This window comes from Pteropus medius, unplaced genomic scaffold (assembly GCF_902729225.1).
Source record: "Pteropus medius unplaced genomic scaffold, Ma_sr-lr_union100, whole genome shotgun sequence".
Classification (NCBI taxonomy): Eukaryota; Metazoa; Chordata; class Mammalia; order Chiroptera; family Pteropodidae; genus Pteropus; species Pteropus medius.
The window spans coordinates 486,186-497,723 of NW_024343734.1; the positions used below are offsets into that span (position 1 = coordinate 486,186).

The following is an 11,538-nucleotide window of genomic DNA, read 5'->3' on the forward strand; positions in this document are numbered from 1 at the left end:
CCGCTCCGCCCCCTTCCCTTTGAAGCGGGGACAAGGAGACGATTCTGCTGCGCACGCGCCGCGCCCAAACAGGGCGCGTGGTGGAGCAAGGCAGGCGTATCCCGCAGGCGCAGTCGAGACGTCATCAGACGAAATGGAGTACCCCGCCCCGTGACCCAGGTTTTGCGCATGCGTCTTACTGCTGGATGAAGCCGAACCTCGGGGACCGAGGACACTTTCCGGCACATGCGCAGGAGGCTCAATGACAATCGAGCGTTGGCTAAGGTGAGGGGAGGGCGGGGGATTGCATGGCCCCGGGAGGGCGGCCCTGCACCCCCTTTGTAGCCTTAATGAGCATCTCCTAACGAGCATGCTCCTGAGATCCACCTCATCGCCTAGACCCCACAGAAACCAGATGTACCACTAAAGGGTGTCCGTCTGGGCCCTCAAAACGCCCCAGGACATAAGACCTCTGACCCTGCCCTGGTACCCAGGTCAACTGAGCGGTGTGGGAGAGGACGGGCAAGAAGGGCTCCGAGGCGGGCGATGGGCTCTGCGCCCCGCCTGGGGTAGGGACAGCCCTGGGACAGGGGGGTGGAGAGGGCGCTTTTCCTCCAGATGGCCTTTGACCCCCTGCCCATTTCCCTCGTTTAGGCTCCGGGGACAGGGTCTGGCCATGCTGCACGTGACCCGGGGGGCCTGGGGATCTAGGGTCCGAGTACGGCCCCTGTTGCCCGCGCTCCTCGGGCCCTCTCGGGCTCTGACGTCGCTTGCGGCCAAGATGGGGGTGTACCGCAAGATGTGGAACCCCACGGAGCCCCGCGACTGGGCCCAGCAGTACCGCGAGCGGTTCATCCCGTTCTCCAAGGAGCAGCTGCTCCGCCTCCTGATACAGGTACCGCCCGTCCCAGGTCCGGGAGCCCGGGGACTACGACTCCCGGCAGGCCTTGCGGCGACAGGACCCTACACGCTATAGAGGGCCGTCTTGGCCCCTCCTGGGAGATGTAGTTCCCGTTCCCCTTAGAGTCCCCAGTGGGCGCGAAGTGAATCGGAATATAGGAGCAGGCAGACCTCTGAGATGCAGATAGATGTAGCAGCAATTCCTGATTCTGGCTTGTTCTGGGGGCTTGAACACGTATTCTCTGGGGCGTGGTTTTTCTCTCTGCAAAGTAGGTATAATAATCATCTTTGTCGTTACTATTACTACTACCTAATAATAATAATACCTACAGAGCTATAACATAATTATTACCATACTTTTTGAGCTTTTACTATATGGCACTGTGCTAAACATTTTCCGTGTATTATTGAATCATCGGAACCCAATCAGAGAGATACCACCATCGTCCCCATTTTATAAACGAGTCCTCATTTTATAAACAAGGCCATAAAGCAGGAGAAAACAGTGACAAACATAAATCATTGGTTAAATGCATGTGCTCTGGACTCAGCCAGGCCTGGATCGGAGTCTCAGCGTCTCTTTAGACATTGTGGCCTGCAGCAGGTGACTTCCCCGAGCCTCAGTTTCCTCCTCCGAAAAATAATTATGTCATCGGCCTCCTTGCATCTCTGGAGGATGATGCCATGCCAGCAAGCAGTGCCTGGCACGTAGTAAGCGTTGTGTCAGTGTTGGTGAGTAAGTGTCAAAGTAAGAACTGAAATGAACCTCTAGCTCTTTCAGCCGTCTGTCTTTCACTATATCCGGCTACCTCAAATACCCTCCCCAAACCCCCAAATAAAAGGACATTTTTCAAAGCCCAGAGCTCTGGCTGTGTGTGTGGGCTGCTAGGGAAAGGATTCTTCCCCGTGAGGAAGGGGAAAGAGGCCTAAAGAGCGGTTTTGCTTCCTGAGGTAATAGGAATTTCACTCCAGTCCTACGGAGAAGGCGGCTTTGGAGGAGTTCTCGGTCCAGGTGGACTCCTGCACGGTGTTCCACTACCACCACCTCCTGGCCCGGCTGCAGGTGAGGACGGGGCCCCTTCCTCTCGTGCCTGTTTGCTCATCCATTCATTCAGCAAAAATTCTCTGAGCACCTGTGTCGAGCCTGGCCCTTTCTAAGCCCTTGGAGATGCAGCGAACAGGAAAGATGAAGCCGCACCCTTGGGGAGCCAACATTTCAGTTGAGGAGACAATAAATAAATATAATATATGATACCCAGGAATGGTAAGTGCCGTGAAGAACAACGAAGAAGAGATTGAAGCAAGATAGGGAGGGACGAGATGGGGGCCTGATTTAGACAGGTGCTCAGGGAAGGCTTCTCTGATGAGGAGGTGACAGGTGAGCTAAGACCTGAGTGAAGAGAGGGAGCCTGCCTGATGGATGTCTGGGGGAGGGCGTTCCAGACAGAGGGAAAAGCAAGTGCCAAGGCCCTGAGGTGAGAGAGGACCCGGAGTGTTGGGGAAACAGCAAAGCGGCCGCTGTTAGTGCAGGAGACGAGAGCAGAGAGGGAGCGGGAGCAGATTGTGCCCAGCCTCGTGGGCTGCGGTGAGGACTTTGCTTTTACGCTGAGTGAGCTGGGAGCCACGGGAGGGCTCTGAGCAGAGGAGGGACGGGAGCTGATTTAGGCGTTAATAGGATCTTTCTGCCTGCTACGCAGAGAACAGACTCAGAGGCAGAGATCTATTAAAGAGTCCATTATGTGTGTCCAAGAGGGAGGTGATGGCAGCTCTGACCGGAGTAGCAGCAGCGGAAGTGAAAAGTGGTCAGACGTTGGTGGTGGGGGGGAGACTGTAGCATTCTGTGTGCCGGCATGGCGACGAGGCACAGGGAGGAGGCGGGGCCCTCCCGTGGCCCAGTCTGCCCCTCGGGAAGGATGGAGCTGCCCACCCTGAGATGCTGAGGCTGGGGCGGGAGCATCTGTGGTCTGCGGGGAAGGTCGAGAGCTCAGTTTTGGACTTAACGGGGTTTGAGCTGCCTATCAGACAGCGAGGTAGGGAGGCGGACTCGAATGTGGGGTCTGGAGGTCAAGGGAGAAGCCTGGGCTGAGGAGCAACCCTGGTGGCTCTCGATGGCACTTGATGGGACCATGAGGGGAGTTAGTGGAACCCTGAGGTGTGCCAGCCTTGAAATCAGGAAAGGGAACTGGGATCGGGAGGGGGACACGGGCGAGGAGCAGCCAGAGAGGGAAGTGGCGTGTCAGGGGAGGGTGGTGTCGAAGCCAAATTCTCAGCCTCCTCGTCCTCCTCCCAGGGCCCTTCCTGTGTTGGGGGTCCCCACATCCACCCTCAGAGTCACTGACTCTCTAGAGGGACCGCCAGAGCTCAGAAAGGCTGGTACGCTCAAGGCGATGGGTCAGGGTCTGGGAGAGACCAGGTGGCAGCTACCAGTTGTCCTCCCCCAGTGTTGTCGCAGAGACAGCTGACGTGCGGCAGCGCACGTGGAGCACCACCAGACAGGGAGGCTCGCCCGGGCTGTGTCCAGGGTTTTCACGGAGGTCAGTCACATGGGCCCCAGCCAACGACCCGTGCCACCTGTGCGGCTGCCTTAGCTTCTCAGTCCCCAGCCCCTCCAGAGGTCGCACTGCTACCTCATGGCCCAAGGCCCCCACCATCAGTCACCTTGTTGGCGTAGACTATCCGGTGTGGCCCAAGGCCCCAGGTAAAGCCAGACGCTCTAATCAGGCAGCGGTTCCCTCCCAGGAGCGGGGCGTCCCGGACCATCCGGGTCTGCTGAGTTAACCCTTTGCTGCGCACTGCCACGCCCTCTCACAGGTCCCCTCCTTGCTCTGAATAGTAAGTAGTAGCAGACAAGGGTCCCTCCTTGCTGAGCGCTCACTCCATGTCGGGCTCACTGACTGTGTGCTGTGGCACCAAGGACCAGCCGCCGTCAGCCGCGTCTGCAGAGGCAGAAACGGAGGCTCTGAGAGGAATGTGCTCAAGACTGCACAGTTCGCGAGGGCGCCCCTGTCCGCCTGCCTCCAGGCTCTTACCTGGGGCCCCTGTGGCCTCTGGCGGCAGGTGTTTTTTTTTTTTTTCTTTTTAAGTCATTTTTAAAAGATATTTATTGCATAAACATTTAAATATACAGAAATGTAGAAAGAACAATAAGTGAAGATGCATATTCCCACGGAGGCAGGAGACTTTAAACTGAGAGCGGCTGGGTGGAAGCACCAGAGGCAGATGAGACACACTGGGTGACCATTTGCTAATGACCCCAGTCCCTTGAGGAAGTGGCCTGGGGCAGGAAAAGAATGAGAATAGCCCAGGCTCAAAAGCCGGCTATGTTCACTAGCCGTGCAGGTGACCTTGGCAGGTGACCTCTCTGCGCTCCGCCTTTCCCTTACATGAATTCGCTCCATAGATATTTGTTGAGCACTTACTGTGTCCCCCCATAGGGTTCCGGGTCCTGGGACACAGCAGGGAGCCTGACAGGTGTGTGTCTCTGCCTCACGGGGTCACATTCTAGTGAGGGAGACCGACTCTCAACAAGGTAAAGAAGGAAAACGTGTTAAAGATGCTAAGGGCTGAGGACAGGGTTGCCAGGTAGAGCGCAGGACGCCCAGTTCATTCTCTGCTGCTGCCGTGACACATCGCCACGGACCGCGTGGCATAAAACGACAGAAGCTCGTTCTCAGAGGTCAGACGGCCGGAAGTCTGGAATCAGGGTGTGGGCGGGCGGTTTCTTCTGGATGCTTGGAGGAGGGGACCGTCCCAGGCCTCTCTCCTAGCTTATGGTGGCCGCTGGCAATGCCTGGCGTCCCCGGCTTGTGGACACATCACTCCAGTCTCCATCTCTGTCTTCGGTCGCCTTCTCCGTGCCTCTGTGTCCTTTTCTGTCGCTTATGCGGACACTGTCATTGGATTTAAGGCCCACCCTTAATCCAGTATGATCTCTTTTCAATCCTTAGTCACACCTGCAAAGACCCTATTTCCAGATGAGATCATGGGGGGACATGAATTTTTAGGGGATACTATTCAGCTCTCTATACCCAGTTAAATTTGAATTTCAGATAAGCTGTGGATATATATATATATATATATTTAAGTATCATACAGTCCCATGTACCACAGTCCGTGAATACTACATGGGACGTACTTAAACTGAAAAATTATTCATTGTTGATCTGCAGATCAGTTTGACGTCCCGTATTTTATTTTATTTATTTTTGCCTAAATCTAGTAACCCTAATCAAAGAGAAAAAGAGAGCAGAGGTGTTTTGCAGTTGTAAGTAGAGCAGTTAAGGAAGGCCTCGCCTCACCGAGGGGTGACATTGGAGCAGAGACCTGAAGGAGGCAAGTGAGCTGTGTGCCGAGCTGCAGGAATTTAAGTGCAAAGGCCCTGAGGCAGGAGTGTGCGTGGCGTGTAGGGAGGGATGGCGAGGAGGCCGGAGGGGCTAGAGCTGAGTGAGTGAGTCGGGGAAAGGCTGGTGACAGGGCAGAGGGGACATGGGGAGGACTTTGACAGTGAGTGAGGTGGAAGCCACCGGCTCTGAGTAGAGGGACATGAGGGGACTTAGGTTTCAGCAGGCGCCCCCTGGTGACCGTGTGGGAGTTGCTGGGAGGTGGAGGGGTGGAGTGGAAGGTGGAGTGGAGGAGCTAAGATGGAAGGTAGGAAACAGGAGAACCAGATGCTGAAACCACCTAAAAAGTCTACGAGACAGAGTAAGCTCAGTCCACAGAAGCGAGGAGCTGCTGCCGAGGAAGGTGAAAGTGGTCGGATTTGGGATCTATTTGGAATGTGTCGCCATCAGGATTTGCTGATAGGTTGAATGCGTGAGAAAGAGAGGTAGGTGCCCAGGATGACCCGGGGCTGTGAGCCGGGACCCTGGAAGGATGGACTCGGCCTCTTCTGAGCTGGGCGGATGGCGGGAGGTGTGGGGAGTAGTTTCGGGACCCCAGTTTGGGACGTGCAGTACACAGGGTTTGAGAGGCCGCCTGTCAGACGTCGGTGAGGAAGCGTCGAGTAGGCTCTCGGTTGTGTGAGTCTGGAGCTCAGGAGAGACGGCGGGACTGGAGACAGATCTGGGGGTCCCCAGGAGACAGATGGTACTCAGGTCCCCAAGGGGATGCTCGAGGCTAGAAGATGGCACCAGCGGCCACGGAAACTCAGTGACATCTTTCATCCTTTGAGTCCACGTTTGCGTGAGGTCCGGTGCCAGAGGCCAACGCGAGCCTGCGCCCTGCCCTCAGGAAGCTGAGGCTGGGTGGTGGCGACAGTCGTGAGTCAGACGCTCTCTCCCTAGTGAATGGACACGTCCAGGTTGGAACCAGAGGGACATGGTCCGTGCGAGCAGATAACAAAGCCGGCCTCGGTGACCGTACCGGGTCTGCGTGCACCCCTCCCCCAGCTTGGCACGGTCTGAGGCATCCACGATGGTGCCTGTGTGCAGTGCATGCCCTGCCCAGCCCCACAGCGCAACCCTGGGCAGCCTAGGGATGGAGGGAGGCTTTTTGAGAGTGACAAGGACACTGGGATAAGGCGGAGAAGTAGGACTTCGGTAGTGAAAAGGCGGGGAGGCAGGGAGGGCGCCAGGGAGAGGGTCCCAGCAGCATGTGCAAAGTCCCTGTGCCCAGAGGAGCAAAGGCCAGTGGCCAGTGTAGAGCGACCAGGAGAGAGTGTGGTGTCGGGTCCCAGAGGGAGGCCTTGCAGGCCAGGGGGCAGAGCACGGCCTCCTTCTTGAGGGCGGCCTTGGAAGGTTCTCGCAGATCAGCACGGTTGGATTGGGACTTCTGATCTACCACTTGCCGGCTGTGTGACCTCAGGCAGTTACTTGGCCTCTCTGTGCCTCGGTTTCCACATCGATAAATGAGAACAGCAATGGTACGATTCGCGCATCGTGAGAACCTGCTTCAGATAGGGCCTGGCACACAGTAAGCGCTACATGAATATGCACCTTTCTCGTTTATTACTGTCACTCTTACCGTTTGACAGGGTCTCCCCGGGGGCTGAATGGAGGACAGACCGGCAGGGGAGCGGGGAGGGGATTAGGGGAGACCCTCGAGAAGGCACTTGGACTCATCCAGCCAGGAGGAGGTGACTGTGGTGTGGACAGAGGGGAGAGAGCTACACGAGGTGGCGATCTGTTTTGGACGCAGGATCAGCGGGATCTATTCTGCAAGGGGCGGGAGCAGCCGGGAGTCACCTGTGACATCCGGGTTTCTGGCTTGAAGCCCCGGGCGGATGTGGAGTTCCCAGAAAAGGATCTGACTCGCAGTGGACCCCTGATGAACGTGGTCTCTCCCTCCTCCAGCCTGAGATTTCCTCACTCAAACTGCAGCTCGGCCCTGGGAATGGAATTTCTCAAGGTCACTGCAGGAGCCACCATGTGGCCCGCAGGACCTGCCCTGTCAGCAGGGGCCAAAGGGCTTGGGCACAGGCCTTCACTTTGGCCTCGGGTCCTGTCCTTGGCCAGCCCGCCCAGCCCTGGGCGTTAGTTCAGATTAGCTGGGCTCGATTCTCCCCGTATCACCCATCTGTCTCCTGGTTCAGTTGTTCCTGCGCCCCAGGACCTTCCCAGCTCCAGACCCTGGCCCGGGCCACTCCTCCACTCGGAGTCCCCTCCCCTCTTTCCTGCCGCTAATGCACATTCACACCTGGCCGTCTCACCTGAGAGACACACAGAGGGCAGGTTTCTGGGTGATTTCCCCCTGAGGTGTGTTCCTCGCCTGGGGTGTCTGGGACAGTCATCCCTCATCCCGAAACTCAATCTCTCCATGAGCAAAACGGGCTCAGCAACTGGCAGCTCGCGCTTCCATTCATTCAGCAGTTTTTGGGGTGGGTGGGTGCAGAAGATGAGGTGGGCAAGGCAGAGGCTAGTTCTGTAGGGAGCTTGAAGATTGCAGAAAGATTCTGGAAGGATTCCCAATGCGGTGAGAAGCCATCGGAGGGGCAGGGTGCGGGGTCTGTTTGTAATCTAAATAGGCTCTTTGTGACAGCCGCATGGAGAATGGTTTGCAAGGGTTGGGCTGAGAAGCAGGCAGAGGGGAAGCCCAGCGCGGTGGCAGCGGGTGGCAGTGGTGGTGGTGTAGGGGAGAGGCGAAGGCGGCTGGGTGAGGAGGTCGCCATGGTGATGGAGGGGGAGATGGGGTCAAGAGCAGTTCAGAGATTTGGTGAACTTGCTAAAGGTCTGGATACTAGGGTGCTAAGAAGGGAACCAGGATGCCCCTAAGATTTCCGATCAGAGCCCTTGGATCGGGTGGTGGTGCCATGTCCTGAAATGAGAAGACTGGGGTCGCGGGGAGAGAAATAAAACATTATCCTTGGACCATGTCAGATGTGAAGTGCCATTACAGCCACGTGGGGCCGTCAAAGGGAGCCCTGAATCTAAGAATCCGGCCCCCAGGGGAGAGGCCAGGCATGGTCGAGGGGAATCGGTCTGATACAGGAGATCCAGAATGGTCGTTTTGTTGAGAGGTTGGGGGGGCATGGTTTGTGTGATCTGTGAGCTTGGCGTGTCGGATTTGAGGTGACTGTGACATCCACAAAGAAATGTCAAGGACAGAGTTTGTGTTAGTTAGTGCAGAGGCTTAGCTGCTGTAACAAGCAGACCCTACAACACGATGGTTAGAGGAGGTGGGGGATAGTTCTCCCCCTTAACGGCCCCGTGGTGAGTGGGCCAGGGTGCATAGACGTGCAGGGTTCCACCTGAGATTACGCTGGGACCCAGTAATCCATCTTGTCGCTCGGCCTCTCTTAAGGTGTTGTCTTCATCGGTGCGTGGTCGCAACTGGGTTGCAGGTGAAACAGTGTTCTAAGCTAGCAGAACAAGGAGAGAGTGGGAGGAGGACTGAGGGCGAAGGTGACCTGTGGCTTCTGCTCACATCCTGCGGAGGGCCACGCCTAGCCTCAGGGGAGGCTGGGAAATGTAGTCTGTCTGGGCAGCCCATGTCCACCCTCGCTTCTCTTCCTGTGGGTGGAGGGAGAATGGGTACCTCTACACGAGACTGGGTATTAGGTCTGGAACTTAGGGGAGAGGTCCGGGCTAGAGACGTGAGTGGGTCGTTACCTGCGAAGCCTGGGAACGGCGAGGCAACTCAGAGCAAGCCTGGAGAAAGAGAAGGGAACAGGGCCCCGAATCAAGCTCTGGGGTGCCCATCATTTAAAGGATGGAGCCAGGAGCATCTTGAAGTATACTCACGACCCTTCTTGCTGTGACCCAGCCTGTTTTTCCTCTCTCCGATCCTCCCGCAGGCCTTGTATGACCCCATCAACCCCGACAGGGAGACCCTTGACCAGCCTTCGCTGACAGACCCCCAGCGTCTGTCCAACGAGCAGGAGGTGCTTCGAGCTCTGGAGCCCCTGCTGGCCCAGGCCAACTTCTCTCCACTCTCCGAGGACGCCCTGGCCTACGCTCTCGTGGTCCACCACCCACAGGATGAGGTCCAGGTACCTGTCTTCCAGAGGAGAACCAGTGTTCCCAGGAGGCCTTGGGGCAGGGACAGGGCCTTTGGGAAGCACAGGCTGCTGGGAGGTGTAGTCCTGAACACAGGGAACCAGCCCGTGTGGTGCCTCGTGAATTAGAAAAGGGTACCTCTTTCTCAGGTCACGTCACTGCCATCTGTTGGATGTATGGATATTCTCAGGACTAGAGACGTTACTGTCATCTGCCAGAAAACTGTAATAAAAAATCATCCAAAGTGCTCATCCTTAAAGTCAAAAAAATCATAATAAAAATACTAACATCTTCCCAAGTTCCACATTTTTTTTTTTTTTTTGTGATTTTTAAGATGTCCTTTTTCCTAAAGTCATCTTTTATTGTCTCTGGGATATGACTTACGAGAAGTGGTATGACATAAGTTTAATTGGCAATATATTTTCTCTTGTAGTTGCTTCATAAAATAATGGAGTATCTTAAAAATCCGTGGCATCTTAGATTCTAGGAAATACAGTAGTGAAGATGACTGTCATGTGAATGGCGCCATCTTCCATGGCGTGCAGTGTACAGCACGAGCATCCGCACACGCTGCCCCGCCCAGACACCGGGTGATGATAAGCCTGGGACAGGGGGGCGAAATCACCGGGAGGAGGGTAGGGAGGACGTCTAATTTCAATATCCTGCGCTCGTTCGCCAGCCCGTGCTCAGCTGCCTCTCCCTGCTTTGTCCTCTTGGGCAGGTGACAATAAATTTGGACCAGTACATCTACATGCAGTTCTGGGCTCTGGGCCAGCGAGTCGGGCAGATACCCCGTAAGTCCAGCGCGGGCTCCAAGCGTGGCTTCTTCAAGTCGCCCCCCGCGGAGAGGTGAGGCGGCTCTTGTTCCACAGGTGCAGCGAGAGGGAGCAAAGTTAGAGACCAGAGGGGACCGCCAGGTTAGTGTCTGGATTTCGGTGTCCGGGCCCCGGGTGGGAAGCGAGAAAGGGCCAGAGGTGGATCCAGATGCGGCCTTTTCTTCCCAAAGGAAAGGAAGAACTCCGATTCTTACAGGGGAAGAGAAGGGGGTAGGGGCACTTCTCCCCATTTTCCAAGTGAGACCTGAGGCTCAGAGGGCGAAGGCCGCATTCTGAAAAAGTGGCCCCGTTGGGATTCTGACGAATATCTTATTTTTAACAGAGGATATTCAAATTCAGAGCAGGGCGAGACGAGCCAGACCTTCTGACGGTCAGCCAGCGGGCCTGTCGACTACACATTTCTTTCTGGAAATCAGTTTATCAAATTTGGTCACAAAGCCAAAAAAAAAAAACAAAACAAAGCGAAAATCAAAGACAAAGAATCCTTCTTATCCCTTAAACCAGTAATTCCGCTTCCAGGAGATATTTATACTCGCAGTGTGTGTTTAATTATCTGTCTCTCACGCTGCATTATGAGCTCCACAAAGGCAGTGACTGATTCATCTGGTTGTCTCCCCAGAGCTCCTTGGCACTCCCTGGCACTTAGCGGACACTCTAAAACGTATGTCGAATTTGAAAGTTCACTAAACAAAAGAATTTTGCTCAGCTCTCCTTCGTCAAGTACGTAAAGTCAGAAGCAACCTACGTGGCCAGTAATAGGGGATCACATCATGTAACTGATCCCCTCTCGTTGGGCACTTAGCTTATTTCTGATTTTCCTCCCACCATCGTTAAGTAGCTTTTAAGATGACCGTGTGACTGCAGAGCCAGAGAGAGTGTCCTGGGCTTGGAGGGGGCTCCCTGGGGCGGACCTGAGCACCCCGCCTCTCTCTTCCGACCCATCAGGAGATACTTTAAGCGGGTGGTGCTAGCAGCCCGAACGAAGAGGGGACACCTGGTGCTAAAGAGCTTCAAGGACACACCGCTGGAGGGCCTGGAGCAGCTGCTGCCGGAGCTGAAGGTGCGCACGCCTGCCCTGCAGCGCGCCCTGCTCAACCTCACGCTCGTGGTCTCCGGCGTGGCCTTCTTCGTCAACGTGGCCATGGTGATGCTCTCGGACCTCAAGATGGCCACCTCTCTGCTGCTGCTGCTCTTTGCTGCCTTCATGGGCCTGCGGGCCTCCAAGGTAAGTGGGCCGCCCACCACGCCTCCTGGGTCCCTGCCTCTCGGTGTTCGGTCAGAGGTCCGGCCACCCTCTCGTTTTCGTTTATTTCGTGCATTCCTTCCGCTTCAAGCTGTGCTTCCTTTCCTTCCCTTCTCTTCTCTTCCATTCCCTTCATTCTTCCTACCTT

At 55.8% G+C, this 11,538-nt stretch overlaps 1 protein-coding gene across 3 annotated transcripts in view; it reads left to right on the forward strand.

Moving 5' to 3' along the window:
- The first annotated feature begins 93 nt into the window (after positions 1-93).
- TMEM143 (transmembrane protein 143) overlaps positions 94-11,538 on the forward strand; it is a 17,540-nt gene continuing 6,095 nt past the window's right edge. Inside the window, exons 1-6 of one of the 3 annotated variants that reach the window (XM_039868585.1) lie at positions 94-264; positions 634-874; positions 1,838-1,942; positions 9,110-9,304; positions 10,033-10,160; positions 11,093-11,372. In XM_039868585.1, the coding sequence (XP_039724519.1) occupies positions 242-264; positions 634-874; positions 1,838-1,942; positions 9,110-9,304; positions 10,033-10,160; positions 11,093-11,372 (972 nt within the window). In that variant the 5' untranslated portion in view covers positions 94-241. Of the gene's footprint in view, positions 265-296; positions 549-633; positions 875-1,837; positions 1,943-9,109; positions 9,305-10,032; positions 10,161-11,092; positions 11,373-11,538 lie in introns of those variants that run through there. The other 2 variants (XM_039868586.1, XM_039868587.1) reach the window with 2 other exon arrangements.